This window comes from Anolis sagrei, chromosome 1, assembly GCF_037176765.1.
Source record: "Anolis sagrei isolate rAnoSag1 chromosome 1, rAnoSag1.mat, whole genome shotgun sequence".
Classification (NCBI taxonomy): domain Eukaryota; kingdom Metazoa; phylum Chordata; class Lepidosauria; order Squamata; family Dactyloidae; genus Anolis; species Anolis sagrei.
The window spans coordinates 192,206,927-192,223,209 of NC_090021.1; the positions used below are offsets into that span (position 1 = coordinate 192,206,927).

Sequence of the window (16,283 nt, forward strand, 5' to 3'; positions counted from 1 at the left end):
ACTCCAGTGCCTGAAACGAAGTCGGGAAAGACACCCTTCAGTCCTGCAGCGTCTGAAGCCCCTGCTTCGTAGGTCTGAGTGGGGACAGATCCGTGTGTGCCTGTGCCTTCCAGCTGCCTGATTTGGACCTCTGCCTCTGGGGCTGCGCATGTGTCACATGACGAAAGATCTTCACGTGCGACTCTCTCACCCAGGCCCTTCACTCTCTGGTATTTGAAAGTATGGCTGTACTTAAAGGATAGGGAAACACTGCTTTACCTAACTCGAAAAAGGTGGCACGGGTTGTTGTAGATTTTTTCGGGTTATATGGCCATGTTCTAGAGGCATTCTCTCCTGACGTTTCGCCTGCATCTATGGCAAGCATCCTCAGAGGTAGTGAGGATGCTTGCCATAGATGCAGGCGAAACGTCAGGAGAGAATGCCTCTAGAACATGGCCATATAGCCCGAAAAAACCTACAGCAACCCAGTGATTCTGGCCATGAAAGCCTTCGACAATACAAGGTGGCACGTATTTGAATATCCTCCCTCTATATCAGATATAGCCACCTCTACTTGGGTAGGAAATGTTGGGTTTGTCAGCGTTGCCTTTGGGTTTGGAAGGTATGTGACCAAGACTCAGGGTGCATCTGTACTGAAGGACTAATGCGGTTTGGTACTACTTCAAACGCCCTGGCTCCTGCTATGAGATCCTGGGAGTTGTAGGTTGGGGAGGCACCCTTTGGCAGAGAAGGCTAAGCACCTTGTAAAACTATGACTCTCGGGATTCCATAGCTTCTAGTCATGGCAGTCAAAGTGGCTAAAACAGGTCTGGGCAAACTTTGCTCCTCCAGGTGTTTTGGACTTTAACTCTCACAATTCCTAACAGCAGGTAGGCTGTTAGGAATTGTGGGAGTTGAAGTCCAAAACACCTGGAGGAGCAAAGTTTGCCCATGCCTGGGCTAGAATGCACCCAATATCACTTTAGGAGTAAATTAGCTCAAATTCTCCCTGTGTTTTCAAGCCAACATATGGTGACTCCATGGATTTCACTACTATTTCGATGAAGTGCTCATATACCTCAAGGACTGGGATGGCTGATACGATATTGTCATCGAACATGTCTGAGAATTTAGATCAGTGGTTTTCAATGTTTTTAATGCTGTGACCCCTTAATTAAGTTCCCCATGTTGTCGTGACCCCCAACCATATTTTCGTTGCTACTTCATAACTGTAATTTTGCTACTGTTACGAATTGTAATGTATATATCTTGATATGCAGGATGTATTTTCATTGTTACAAATTGAACATAATTAAACCATACAGGCGAGCGGCGAAGGCTTCCTGGATGGCCTTGGGCATGCGGGGAGCCTTGCGCTCGCCCCTTGCCCCTTCCAAGCCCAGTGGGGGTGAGAGGTGAGCGGCGGGGAGCCTCCTGCTCAACCCTCGCCCCTTCTGAGCTCAACAGGGGGTGAGTGGCAAACGGCGTGCTTTCCCCCGCGTGTACCTTTGCCTTCAAGCTCCTCCTCCTGACTCACTGCAGCCCTGTGGGAAGAGGAGGAGGAGCCAACAGGAGTGCCTGGCTGTTTGGCTCGCAAAGTGGCTGGCAGCCATTTTTGAGAGGCAGAGGGGGCGGGATCAACCGAGGCGGCTTTGCGACCCCCGGAAAATGGTCCAGCGACCCCTTGGAGGTCATGACCCCCAGGTTGAGAACCGCTGATTTAGACCAATGTGCCTTTCTGAAGTTGTATCTTCATTTACATCGAACTTCCTGAGGCCTTATAGTTGGGAACAATTGGCATACTATCGACCAATGCTGTGTATTTGGTATTAGTGGTCCTACTGATTGAGTGAATTGCAGCACAATTCTGCCATTCACAAATAGGAAGTCTGGATTATATCCTCAGTGCCATCTCCCACTGTTGTAGGATGGTGGAGGAATCTGGAGGAAAGCAAGAGTCATAGCCATTTTGAAACCAGCCAAAGAACACAATGATCCAAAAAGCTATAGACCAGTCTCCTTGCTGTGCCATCTTTACAAAGTTCTGGATAGACTTACTTTGCATAGAATTATGGAAGAAATAGACCCATGTATGATTCCGCAGCAAGCTGGTTTTAGGGCAGAGGTATCATTTTCACTGAGGGCCACATCAGCCTTATGCTTGCCTTCAAAGGGCCATTTGTAATTGGAAGATTTTATAAACCAGGCAAACTTCAGCCTTCCAGTTTGATTTTGGACTCCAACTTCCACAATTCCTAACAGCCCAGTAGGCTGTTAGGAATTGTGGGAATTGAAATCCAAAACACTTGGATGGCTGAAGTTTGCCCAGGCAGGGTATAAACGATGTTGCCCCAGCATTGAAAGCCTCGCAGACCATATAAAATGACATGATGGGCTGCATTTGGTCCACTGGTCTTGAGTTTCACATGTGTGCTTTTGAGTATTTACACCCTTGTTTCATATACTGAATGCTTACAAAACCTAGCGTGTGCATGTACCTTCATATAAATATAATTGACTTTGTGTGTTCCTGGCCAGCAAACATAAAAGTGAATTGTGACAGCATATAATTGTGTATGAAATCTCTGCTTTCCAAGTTGCCTGTTGATTTATGGTGAACTCATTAATTTCTTTGGATTTTCTTAGACAAGGATTGCTCAGAGGCAGTTTTGCCAATTTCTTCTATTAGAAATACAGCCTGCAACCCTTGATATTCATCGGGCTGTCTCCCATCCAAATACCAACCAGGGCTGGCCCTGCTTAGTTTCTATGACAGACAGGAGCTGGTGCCTTTATGGTATCTAGACCTCTGCATTGTGTATTGGATGGTTACAGGATGGTGGCTCTGTTTGTGTGTGTATGTCATATTGGTATGTGTGTTTTCAAGTCACTTGTCAACTTATGGCAACCATTAATTTCATAGAGTTTTCCTAGGCAAGGAATACTCAGAGGTGGTTTTGCCAGTTCTTTCCTCAGAAATGTAGCCTATAACACCTAATATTTATTTGTGCTATCCCATCCAAAAACTATCCAGGACTAATCCTGCTTAGCTTCTAGGATCACATGAGATCTGGTGCCTTTAGAGTATTGAGAGACATGCTCAAACTCTCTACAAATATATTCTCCCCCATCCTTTGTACACAGCATCACATTGGCTATGGTAGGTTTTTTAAGAAGGTGTGAGGATTCCTGGTGAAGTTTGACAATGGGCAAGTGGCCGGGGGGGGGGGGGGGTGAGGTGATTTCTGCTTATGAGATGATTTCTGCTTGAAAGCACAGTCCCTGCCCGATTGAGTGTTTTGCATGTTCTGTCTCTTCATGCGTTGCAAACTGGATCAGAGAAATCCTTTTTTAACCTTGGTTGAACACTGTTTGTCTTCAAATCAAATTATGTACAGAACTCAGCTTGATGATAAGAAAGGAGTCTTAAAATAAGCATTCATAAGAAGGTGTCACTACTAGAGAGGGTGTTAGTTATTTTGAGATAAGTTCCAGTGAAATTGAGATTTGGGGCAGGGGCCATAAAAGGCAGAACTTAGGACAAGGGAAAGACAAAGTGGAAACTAAGTACTTCTGCCTCCTATTGAGATCCTGTTTAAATTCCCTTGATTTTTTTTTAATGAAATCTAAATGCTTACCCTCTTCTAGGTTGCATTGCTAACTTGAAGTAAGTTTCCCTTAAAGTCTGTTACCTGGAGCTGCAGTGATTGACTAGTTAGTTAATGTTTAAATTCTTTAAAATACTTGTGCTTATTTTGTTGCATACATGCCCCATCTGTAAAAAAAATGATGTCATGTTTTCCTTTAAAACTTATGTTTTCTTGCTGCTGTGGATTTAGTAAAGTAAAGCTGAAGTGCTGTAATTGGACAATAGCCTTACAGCTAAATGTATTTAGGAGTTGGTATTACACTATTGTTAAATTGTGTATATTTTTAAAGAATTTTCTAATGCATCATGATTTTTGTGAGATTGTTGCATGCCTGATAATGCAGAAGATTAGTGAGACATGCCACCATATGGCTCATCTGTAATCGTGAAGTTACTACAATAAATAGAGAGTTGTAGAGCAATGGACCCGTCAACTGCTTTGAATATATCCTGCGTCAGTTGAGACAATCCACATGAACTGCATAGGAGAGAGGTAGGACTTTGAATAGAAGTCTGTTGCCTCTTTACTTTTGACCTTTTACTAATATGGACAATAATAGATCCAGTGTTAAGTAAAGTTTTTAATGACCTTTATGTTAGGAGAACAACAAAAAAGAAAATTGTTAGTAGAGGTTATATTTGTGCCAAGAATAACAGACCTGTGGCTGCTATGGAACATTTATGCTGTATGCAAGGAAATACAGCAAACCCTACCCACTGATGTTCTGTTCCAGGACCATTCTGGATACCAGAATTGGTAGTCTCATGGTATAGTGAAGTGGCATCTCTTATGTTAAATGACAAAATCACAGCTTTCTGGAAATTTATTTTGAGTATTTTCAAACTATGGATACAGAATCCATGGATATATACCCCTGACTGTATTTCTTCATTTCAGCTTCTCTCAATTTGCTATCCTCTAGATCAGGCATTGGCAAACTTCGACCTTCCAGGTGCCTAGATGGATTGGTTTCCAACTCCCACTGGTCTAATAGGGCCACCAATTTGATTAAGGTTGCTTTGTTACTTCACTATATTCTGCTCTTCTCCTCAAAGAGCTTGGTATGTAAAATATGATCCTTCTTGTCTTTCCAATATTTTGCTTTGAATGAAGCCTCTGGCCCAAACTACAGTCCTATCTCAATAGCCAACTAGAGTGTCCAAAACATCTGGTAGACCCTGGGTTGCCAGTCCCTGTACTATGTTTCATCAGTTGTGATGTTATACTGGTTGCTTCAGGACTAGTGGACGTCATTTTCTTTTTAAGTAAAAAGAAGAGCATGTGGGCCATAGTATTGAACGGATTATTAAACTGATATACAGGTGTTGAGCCAGAAGAAAAGGGAGGTTTCTAAATTGATGAATCGATCATCTGCTTTGTAACTAAGTGTGGGATGTTTACATGGTGTTTGTATTTATAAGAAGATTAAAAGCTTTCATGGCTAAGGTGCACGCATTATCTGCTACACTCGTAGATGTCTTCCTGTGAACTGCATTTATATAAATCTTACAAGAGGTCAAAAGATCATGATCTCTCTCACCCTGGAAGAAATTCTGTAATTCAGTGCTGCAAGTCACATAATATGTGTCATTTTAAAAATGTGATTGAGATAGTGAGTTTGACTTAAGATGCTATAAACCAGGGGTCCCCAAGCTACGGCCCGTGGGCCGTATGCGGCCCACCGAGGGCATTTCTCCGGCCCGCGCGGCCTGGCCTGGCCACGCCCACCCGGCGCCGCTCCGCTAATTGCGGACACTTCCTTCTTCTCTCTATCTCCCGGCTACTGTCTCTTTAAATCTCCACATCGACGGAGGCGCCTTTCCCTCATGGAAGCCAACGCCGAGGGGTGTGTTCACCTTCCTTCCTCCCTTCCTTCTTCTCTCTATCTCCCGGCTGCTGTCTTTTTAAATCTCCATACCGCCTCTTCTCCCCTCTGTGAAGAAAGGCACCGTCCAATTCAGCACAGGCTCCAATACCCGGCGCGGACCAATTCCTCTCAGGAAGAGGGGTGTCTCTATGTGTCCAAAACCCCCTCCACACTGAATGGTACCATCTTCCTCAGCTCAGGCTCACATACGTGGGACCAACCAATTCACCCCAGGAATAAGGGAGTATGGATAAGGAAGAAAAAGACCCCCTCTGCTTAAACTCTGCTAGTGTGATTCTAGGGATGTATGTTAAACCAACAAAAAATCTGCTGTAGCATAGAAACTTTTTAATAGCTGAAAAAATCTTTTAAAATGTATATTCTACCTTTTCACCAGAAAAATTACAAGACAATTATCAAGTTAAATATGAAGAAGACTATCAGATGAAATTTCTCTCAGTGGAATATAATTTTGTCCTGTAATAGGCTGCCCATTCACAACATTATATTTTATAGTTTGCAGTTCCTTAGATCTTTACTGTGATTTTTTAAATTGTCTCTCTTGTGCTTTTGGTAATGTTTTCTAGGTGTTTGTGCATCAACAGTAAAAGCCATAAATATTTAAATTATAGGTTTGAAATGAGACATGATTGCATTAAGTAATTATAACAACATTTTGTGGTATTGTCTTCTGGTGCTTTGATGATTTAGGTATGCTGGTTTACCTCCCTTCTTGTCCCCTTTTTGATTCATCGCCCTTTCTGAAATAGCACTTGCTCTTGTCACTGCTTTGTGTCAGGACATCATTTTTGTTGAATGAACTTTAGAAAACAAAATGGCAGCAGTTTTACTTGGTCTTCAAAAAGAAGAAACATGCCAACAGTAACTTTTTGTTTTTTCAGTTCCTAAAAACAATCCACGTTTACATTTACAAAAGCTAAAATGGAACAATTTCTGCAGAGATTTTGTTTCATTTTATTTTTATATCAAATCAAATCAATACATCATCCTTTACAAAGCTGTCATCTTTGATAACAAATGTTTCTTTTTTGTTGTAGCAATTACTCCCCCCCCCCCAGTGTTGCATTAATGTTACAGTTTGAGCCTTTTAGTTTCTTGATTACTGATTTGAACCAAGCTCCAGTAGACAACCCAGTTAAGAGTAAAGGACATGATCAGAGTGTCTCTAGTCTTGTATTCCTTCTCCTGCTGTTTATGCTAGTATGAAAGTAGAGCCACTGACCTGAATCCTAATAGGAATGTTTACTGATAGAAATGTATGTGTAAGGAGAATAGGCAGGGAGATACCCTTTCCTCAGTTCTACCCCATACCCTCCTGGATCCTTCTCTGGCAGACAGCAAAACTCCTTGGAGCATCTCCATGATCTATTGCAGGAAATGAAAGAAGAAAAGTTCTGGTGCTGCAGGATTACATTGGATAGAGGCCGCAATTCTTTGAACTACAGTATAGCAAGGCTGATTAATACTGTCTTTCTTTAATTCTGATACAATTTTCTATATAAACATTTCTAAAATGTGGTGCATCTTAAAATTTCAGGTGTATCTTACATATTTTTGGTGGTGGTGATACTGAAATTAGAGTGCATCTTACAATTGAAGAAATACGATACTATGCTCTTAGGTTCTATGGCAGTGGTTCCCAATCTTTGGGCCTCCAGGTGTTTTGGACTTCATCTCCCACAGTTCCTAACAGCTGGTAAGCTGGTTGGGTTTTCTGGGAGTTGAAGTTCAAAACACCTGGAGGCCCAAAGATTGAGAACCACTGCTCTATGGCAATACTAAAATATTGCTTAACAAGGGACTGCTTGTATAGTAGGCTGAGAGAAATAAGTTGCGCAAATCTATTCATAATAGCAACTAGACAGTTACTTGTGTAAAGGAAATTGCACGCTTCATGTGTTGGTGTGTTGGAGGCCTTGCTGCTACTGTGGTAAAAAAAACATAGCCTGTTTGTCTTGGGGGGTGACTGAGTATATACATTAGTGCTCTTTTGTTATATGGTAAGTGTTACCACTTATCTCTGACTTCCAATAGCACAGCATGGGCTCTCCCACTTCTTCCCCCCCCAAATAATATGTGTGTGATTATGCCACTATCTGTTTGAATAGTATTATCCCATAGCATTTGGGGGGTTTGGGATTTATTCCACATTTAAATTTTAATTCAGGAATGTTTTTCAATTGAGTTGTGATTTTATTTTCTACCCACCACATATTTTTCATATATAGCATCATCAAGAAGATATTTGGGGGCTGAAAAACAGTTGGAAAAGTTTTTATTACATAAAAGTGCATATTTCACTGTTTCTACTGAAAAAGTAGTTATGGAAAGTATAGAAATCACTGGAAGGAACCAAACTTTTGTGAGAGAAGACAATGTGGTAAAACTTTACACCATTTTCACTGCCATGGTCCAATGCTATGAAATCATAGATGCTATAGTTTTTTGACAGAGAAAGCTAAAGACCTGGTAAACCTACAATTTCCATGCATTGAATCATGGCAGTTAAAATTGTGTAAAACAGTGTAGATGCACCTAAGAAATGTGTAATTGTCCAAACAATCATACTTCTTCTTTTTGGTTTACCTATGTATGAATAATGATAACATCTATCTAGATAAACTCATACAGGCATTCTTCTGTCAACAAAGTAGATTTTTTTATTTTGCATTACATCTTCCATAGAAAATTTGGTACCATAGACAGAAATAAAATTTAAAAGATAGAAATAGGTTTCTATACCCAAAAAAAAGGAGAACGGTTCAACGGTTCATCAAAACATTTATTCAGAACTAATGACAATGTGTACATGTGAAATGAAACTTCCAAGTCAAGTAATACTTGCATAAGTAAACAAGCATTTGAAACTTCTAGACACAATTTTAAGACTTCATTCAAAATGCATTTTTTCATACATTTCTACTTTTCTTACTATATTTCCATTTTAGTGCCCATACTTACAGATTTACGCCTTTAAAAAAACATCCTGGGAGGAGCTGATGACACAAGCTAATTTTCTTTCTTCCTTTCTTATTTGTTTTTCATGAATATTTATTTATTTATCGTGTCATCCACAACCAGAACATTGTATTACATTTCTAGCAGAACAAAACAAACAAACAGATTTAAAAAACCCACAAATTTTGCAAACTTGGTAGCTGATTAAATGTCCTTTGACCAGTATCTGGCCACTTGGAGTGCCTCTGGTGTTGCCGCAAGAAGGTCCTCCATTGTGCATGTGGCAGGGCTCAGGCTGCATTGCAGCAGGTGGTCAGTGGTTTGCTCTACTCCACACTCATGAATGCTTAGTAAGGGATTCCAGAAACAGCTGTTAATTAATTTGCTTTTTGTAGATAGGCACACAGAGCTAGAGCAGTGGAGAACTTCATTTTTTCCAGCTTAAGCATTATTGCATTATTTGCCGCAACCATGGTGCTATTTTTATGAAGTACTCTTTTATTACCCTCTAAATGCTGTTTTAAAACTTTAGTTTAGTCTGGGGGCAAGAAGGAAAAGAGGAGGGGTTAGGAAGACTGAAAAAGACTTGCACAAAAGGAGTATTTATCAAAGCCTGTTACTGTTGTATGGCTGTAAACTTCTCTTGGTACGGCAATTGTCTTATGTTGTTTCCGGAATTTTTTTTAAAATGACATATACATATCTGTGGTCCCACTCTATTCTACTCTTTCTCTGTAATTCTCCACATATTACTCATTCTGTAACCCTATATACTATACTTTTGATAGATTAATATTTAGGAGAGATTATTGAATATAGTGTAAACTTCTAATACTTCTCTGTGGTGGCCCCTCGGCTGTGGAACTCCCTGCCTAGGGATATTAGATCAGCCCCCTCCCTCCTGACTTTTCGGAAGAAAGTAAAAACCTGGCTCTTCGAGCAAGCATTCGGAACCCCGGAATAGATAGTCAAGCTTGAGATGGAGAATGACCCAGGAACGGCCAAGACGATGGAACAGATGAGGATTGGAATGAGAGGATATAGCTCTTTTTAAATTGTTATTGCACTGTCTTTTTTGTCTAAATGCACTTAATTGTTTTTGCTGTTGTATTGTATTGATGGCATCGAATTGTGCCGATATGTAGACCGCCCTGAGTCGCCTGCGAGCTGATATGGGCAGGATATAAGTGATGTAAATAATAAATAAATAAATACTTGGTGGTGATATGTGCCTCTGGGTTAGAAATGGAATAAGTCTAACTGGTGATCTTTCTTATTTTGCAGATCAGGATCCCCTTGCTATGTTTTTAGAAGTGGAGAATGAACATGGATAATTTCACTCCTATCAACAAGAATCTCTCTTCAACAGCTAATATGTCTGGTCTCCTTGCGTATCCACTGAACCTAACTACCAGTTCTCCTTCCATGTCAATTAATAAGCTTTTCCCAGCCTTGTTACAATGCTTTGGCATTATTCTTTGTGGATACATAGCCGGAAGAGTTAACATAATTACATCAACTCAGGCCAAAGGACTTGGAAATTTTGTCTCTCGTTTTGCACTTCCAGCTTTATTGTTCAAAAACATGGTTGTGCTGAATTTTTCGAATGTGAATTGGTCCTTCCTCTACAGCATTCTTATTGCCAAAGCGTCTGTGTTCTTCTTAGTTTGTGTTCTAACATTCTTGATAGTCACTCCTGAGAGGCGGTTTAGCAAAGCTGGACTGTTTCCTATCTTCGCTACTCAGAGCAATGACTTTGCCCTGGGATATCCTATAGGTAAGAAACAAACATATGTATTATTTGTTCTGACATTATTTTGAAACACATTGTGTGTTAGAAGTGCACAGTACACATTATCACTGAGAATGTACATCACGTGTGTTGTTTCACCTGCTAATTCAAGAATTTTTCAGTAGCTGAGTTAAAATACTTTGGCTTCATTAATCATAAATGGCATAGCATAGGGCTTTATAAATAAACCCATGGTGTAGTTTTAGCAGAAAAACATGGATGTGTGGAGATTGAAATTTGGGCACACTCTTCTGCAGCTGTTCTGTCTTAAAACTTAAGTTATAGGAGTTATATCTAGGTAACAAGGTGTTGGCAAGACTTAGGTGTTTGTTATCAAGAAGGTGATCTAGTCGAGCATTTTTGTATCGGAATGTATCTGAACATATGCAACAGTTTGTCAATGACATGTATCCGGACTCATGTTTCTTGGGAAGAATGTTCTCCATAGTGCTTGTAATTTGATACATTAGCGGAAAAATGTATTTGGATTTAGTTCTATTGTCAAGGCTATGTTCGTGATTGTTCTGATCAAAGAGGCTAGATGTTAGCCCTAACGCATTGTCTTTCTTTCTATTTAATGTTTAACTAATGTTTAACTTTAAACACTAGCAGCAACCAAATCAAAGTTTTAGAACTAGCAGAAGGGGAAGGCAATGTCATTAATAAGTACAATAGTAGGCAAGGAAGAATAATATGCTAGTTTTGTTAGGTCTATGTGATTTAGTACATGAATCTGTTGAAGCACTTAGAGAATTGTTTCATCATTTTTGCATTATATTACATTATATTGTGTTGCATTAAAACTTCTCTTGTTGCTGGGCCAAGTAGCAATTTACAGTAAGTAGTCGTTACTACACATGGAAATAGGTTTTGCTCAAATGAGATTTTGTTTGCATTTAAAAAAGCACACTAGCATATCTGTATTAATAATAATAATAATACTTTATTTGTATTCCACCCTATCTCTCTGAGGGGAATCATGACTTTGCAACATTTTGGGCCCATATCTATATTTGGAGCTTTGAAACAGCTGGTATAGTCACCTCTTCCATCACACAGAAAGAAGGGAGGAACACCTACCTGATCACATTCATGCTTTTACTTTTTCTGTTTGGGTGAATGTTGTATTCAGTCAAAATACTCTTGAAATCACATGTTTTATACAAAGTATCTTAAGGGAAAACAGAATTGATACTACTACTATGGTGAGAAAATATAGCCATAAAGGAGACATTCTCAAACTGTGGCCCTCCACCTGTTTTAACCTTCAACTCCCAGAATTTCTAACAATTGAACAAGCTTATTTGGGCTTCTGGGAGTTGGGGGCCCAAAAAGCTGGAGGGCCCCAGTTTGAGGATGCCTGACCTAAAGAATATATCTTGTGTTGTTTACATGGGATGCCAACAAGTCATACAACATCTCTAATGATGGGTTGAGTTTATGCCTTGGATCCATGTTTCTGTTACAGTAATACTGACAAGTGCTGATTCTACCTTTTGCAATTATGCAAAACCATAAGAATGAGGTAGATGAGTTTTCCCTTTGCAAATTATGTAGATAAATAAGGTTACATGAAATTTAACTTTTACCCAGACTTTGTTCCACAGAAAAGCAGTTAGGATATGTTGTGTTGAAGGACGCTTTCTGTTTCCTTTCTTCCAGCCTCACCCTTTTACATGGGATCTTGCATAAGGTCAATGCAGGATGTGTATTGGAAAACAGGCATTCAATTCTCTTGTTTGCCTTCTACATGGACAATTAGATAGGATTATGTCAAGGGACAGCAAGAGACTTGCATGCTCTGCTGTAGAAATTGATCTAATGAAATGATCTAATTTTGGCTTCAGTACAAATACAACCTTTTGCTTTATTCCTTTGGTAAAGTGTTAGAGTTTCTGGAAGATACAATGGGGAAGTACTGGGGGCTGAGAGACCACCTCCTTAACCTTGCATTATTGTAGTCTGCTAGCAAGCTTGGTGTCATGGATGCCATTTTCTCCCCACCTCAAATGCTTAAAGACTGGCAAGTTTAGGGGCAGGCTGCTCTTTTTATGGTGCTATATTAAATTAGGAGCCTTCTTTGCTTTATATGATTATCTTTGTGAATAGCCAAGGCTTACAATCAAAGTGTTCAAGGCTCTCTGTTGGAAGTGGGTGTACCAAAGTAATAGGCCTGGCCATTCTGTTAGTACATGTTTCACTTCAGAAGATTGAGGTTTCAAGTCTTTTGAGAGATCATGCTTTCATTTATAATGCTGAGCTATTGTTCCACCTTCTATCGTTCACCTTTTACCACATTACAAAGAGTGCCCTGTGACATTTTAATAAGTATCTGTGAAGGCACACACCTAGTTCAGAGTTTGCTAAATTATCATTTTATTGTTTAGGGCAAAGTGCAATAGCATAGGTTAAAATGGCAGCATAGGACTTACTTGTCCATGCCAGAAATAAATACTTAAACTCGGCCATGATAGCCAGTAAAAAGTCACGACTCATTAGTCAGAGCAGTAAAATATCAAAAGAGTATTCAGTAAACATTTTACATGTAGATATGGGAAATTTTGTCAAGCAGAATCCAGTATCTGATTCCTTAAAGGTATAGTGGTAGGCTTGATCACCTGGTCTGAAGATCAAGGCCTGGCTGATGTGTCCTGAATTTTGCAGAGAAGGAACCAAAGATGAAAAACAAGGCTTGAGCATTCAAAGGCCAGCAGGCTTTCTAGCTCATTGTATTTCCTTCTAGAATGCATTCCATGACTATTTAGATTGTGATTAGCTCTCCATGGAAACATAAAATATGCCGTCTGTCACCTTCTGGCTTTCACTGTGTTTGACATGATGGGAATGCAATTTTAAGAAGAGAAAGGGGATAGATTTAACAGACACGATCAAAGTTTCAGCATACTAGAATTTGCAATAAAAGGTATAGAATCATTAGGATGAGATAAATGGGGATACTACAACTTTTTTGAAGACATTTTGAAGCATTGGTAAAATTAAGACTTTGTATAGCAAAAACTATTCACAAATTCCAATGGCCTTTAAAATGTAATAGTAAAGAAGCTTAGGCTTCTGCCAACATGCAAATAGAGATCCAGTGAAGAATTCCACTTCAGAAGAGGAGTACTGGGACAATTTTTTCCTGGTTGCTATTTTCTCACACTTATCCCTCCCACACTACATCTGACTGCGCCATAGCTGTCTGGAGCAAATTTTCAGGCATGGACACCAATGGTGAAAAAAATCAAGTGCTCTTTGAGATATCTTTCAATTGTAACTTGCAGCATTCCTCCTCAGTGACTATGCTGCAAGGACTCATCAGTCCAACAACATTTGGGGGACTGCATGATTCTTACCCCTGAAATAAATGTGCTGTTATTTAAAAAAAAAAAAAACAGGTTATAATGCTATTGGGCATGGTATGACTCCTTTTACACTTTCTTTGCTCATCATTCAGTAAAGTTATTCTTGGAGTCAATCTTTTCCATCCTGGCACTATGCAGATATATTGCCTACATTTCTTCTTGACCCTAGGCACCATGACCAGTAGGCAGGGGTGATGGCAATTGTTGCCTGAAATAATTGTAGGTTGGGTGAACTGCTAGGCTGTATGTTGTTGTTAATGTTGTTTGGGATCCAACAATAATGTGGTGAGTAGTAATTGCTTATACAGATCAAGATAGAAGCACTTCAGCTAGATCATCCACTACTGCTACTTTGTGGTGTCTGTTCAGAAGTTTTTGGGGAGAGCCATGTCCTTGTAACCACCTCTCACATATATACTCAAAAGCATCGTTTTTTATTTGCCTTCAAGTCAATTCTGACTTATTGTGACCTTAAGGTGAACCTATCATGGTATTTTCTTGGCAAGATTTGTTCAAGGCGGTTTGTCTTTGCCTTCCTCTGAGACTGAGTGTATGTATCTTGTCCAAGATCACTAAGAGTCCGAATTCAGTCCTCAAAATGCTTCAGTACACCACTCAAAAACTTCTGCCTTTCCCACTCAGCTCCTTTTTATCTGTTGTGACAGAGCAGGGAATTTTCTCCTTCATCCAAATATCTCCTCATGTATTTGTGAGCTACTGAACATTATTATTATTCTGTCTCTAATTTTGTTTGTTTGTTATTTCATTGCTATAGTTACATCTTACCTTTGGTTGAAATTCCAGTGTTGTGTCTTTCTCAGCATGGCTAAATAAGAAATCTACCACAATTGGGTTGACATGCAGAATGACCCCTATCATGGTGGATTGCTACTCCTGCCATCCCAGAATGAATCTTCACAGTAAATCCAATCTCTCATTCTAGGAAGACACAAGGAATAATCCACCATTATTAATTCATTCTGCATGTCAACCCAATCATGGTGAATTGCTCCTCTTGCCATTCCCAAATGAATCTTCATGATAAGTCCAATGTCTCATCCTTTAGGGGTTCTTTGAGAAGTCTGTCAACTTCTGGTCTTTGTCTTTTTTAATGTATTAGTTCTGGGTAATTTTTCATAGAACTTGCCTTCCCCAAGTGAAGGGCTTAGGTCTCAGCCATACCAAAGCTTTGCCAAAAATTGTTGATGCAATGGCGCATAGGACAAAATCTCTGAATAAGACTGTATTTGCTTTAGTTAAGAGTTTAGTGCAGGATGCTTGTCTAAGGCATCTCTCATACATAAACATTGGATAAAGTAGTGAAGGCTTATGGATACTGATGTGTATGAATAAAACGTGTGCCTGTGAGAACAGAGATGTCTGTGTGTGGCATTTGTGAAAATCCCCTTCAATCACCTTTTAACATGTTTCTCATTTTCCTTCTAGTTGAAGCTTTATATCAAACTACATATCCAGAGTATCTCCAGTATATTTACTTGGTTGCACCAATATCTCTCATGATGCTAAATCCTTTAGGATTCATTTTTTGTGAAATCCAGAAATCAAGAGACAATCAGAGTCTTTCTCACAGCAAAATCAAGATTGTGGGACTTGGACTTCTAAGGGTGTTACAAAACCCTATAGTATTTATGGTCTTCATAGGAATTATCTCAAATTTTATTCTCAACCAAAAGATTCCTGATTATTTGGAAAACTTCCTTGATGGTCTTGCCAGTTCTTTTTCTGGTTCAGCACTTTTTTATTTGGGCCTCACCATGGTGGGCCAAATCAAGAAACTGACAAGGGGTACATTTGTTGCACTGATTCTTCTCATCACAGCTAAACTGTAAGTTTCATTTTTGTTTCTAATATTGGTTTTTTTTTCTTTGCTTGTTTGTATGGTTACTTTTCAGTATTGGGTTAAGTCTTAAATCCAGTGTCATGAGACTGAAACAGCATGTGTTTTTAATGAACTTGGATATTTATGTCTTATTTGGATTGCACAATTGTTGATCTAATTTACATTTTTAAAAATTTGCTAATTAGCCTATCTTGTCACAATTTCGCACTCATGTACAGCTATCCAAATAATAAGAACCCAAGATTTAAAATCTCTTTGGGTTGAAACTTGTGTGCATATGTGCCAGTTCTTCTGAAAGCAACACAAACATTGACTTTTAAGGAGGGGTGGATATATATGCTTACTTTTGGTATCCATTGTTTTTGCATGTTTTAACCCATATTTCCATTTCTGCATTAATCTGTAGGTTTTCTTTCTCCTTTTAAAAGCATATTTTGGTAAACTTAAATTCATGAGAACTATTTTGTAGTATTCAGAGAAGTAGAAAAAATAGTGATTAGCTAAATTTCAATATGTGCATTATTCCCAGAGTTGCAAATCATGCCACTACATGTTGAAATTTGCAAAGACTGAATACTCCAAACACCCCTAGAATTAATGTCTACTATGTTTATGCACACATGCCATCACAAGCTTTTTTTTATTCTTCCCATGTGATGTGTGGGATTTCATTTAGAAGCAAGAGTGAAGCCTCAGAAGTGAACAGAGGAATGAACAAATGGTTTTCCAAACCAAAGCCAGGGTCCTCAAAGCCAGGAACAGCTGATCTGTATCGTGAATGACATGCTAC

At 39.3% G+C, this 16,283-nt stretch overlaps 1 protein-coding gene across 3 annotated transcripts in view; it reads left to right on the forward strand.

Moving 5' to 3' along the window:
- GPR155 (G protein-coupled receptor 155) overlaps nucleotides 1-16,283 on the forward strand; it is a 42,798-nt gene that overhangs the window by 195 nt on the left and 26,320 nt on the right. For 2 of the 3 annotated variants that reach the window (XM_060779330.2, XM_060779347.2), the window contains exons 2-3: nucleotides 9,760-10,252; nucleotides 15,079-15,478. In XM_060779330.2, coding sequence (XP_060635313.2) covers nucleotides 9,796-10,252; nucleotides 15,079-15,478 — 857 coding nt within the window. In that variant the 5' untranslated portion in view covers nucleotides 9,760-9,795. Of the gene's footprint in view, nucleotides 1-8; nucleotides 210-9,759; nucleotides 10,253-15,078; nucleotides 15,479-16,283 lie in introns of those variants that run through there. The other variant, XM_060779338.2, reaches the window with a different exon arrangement.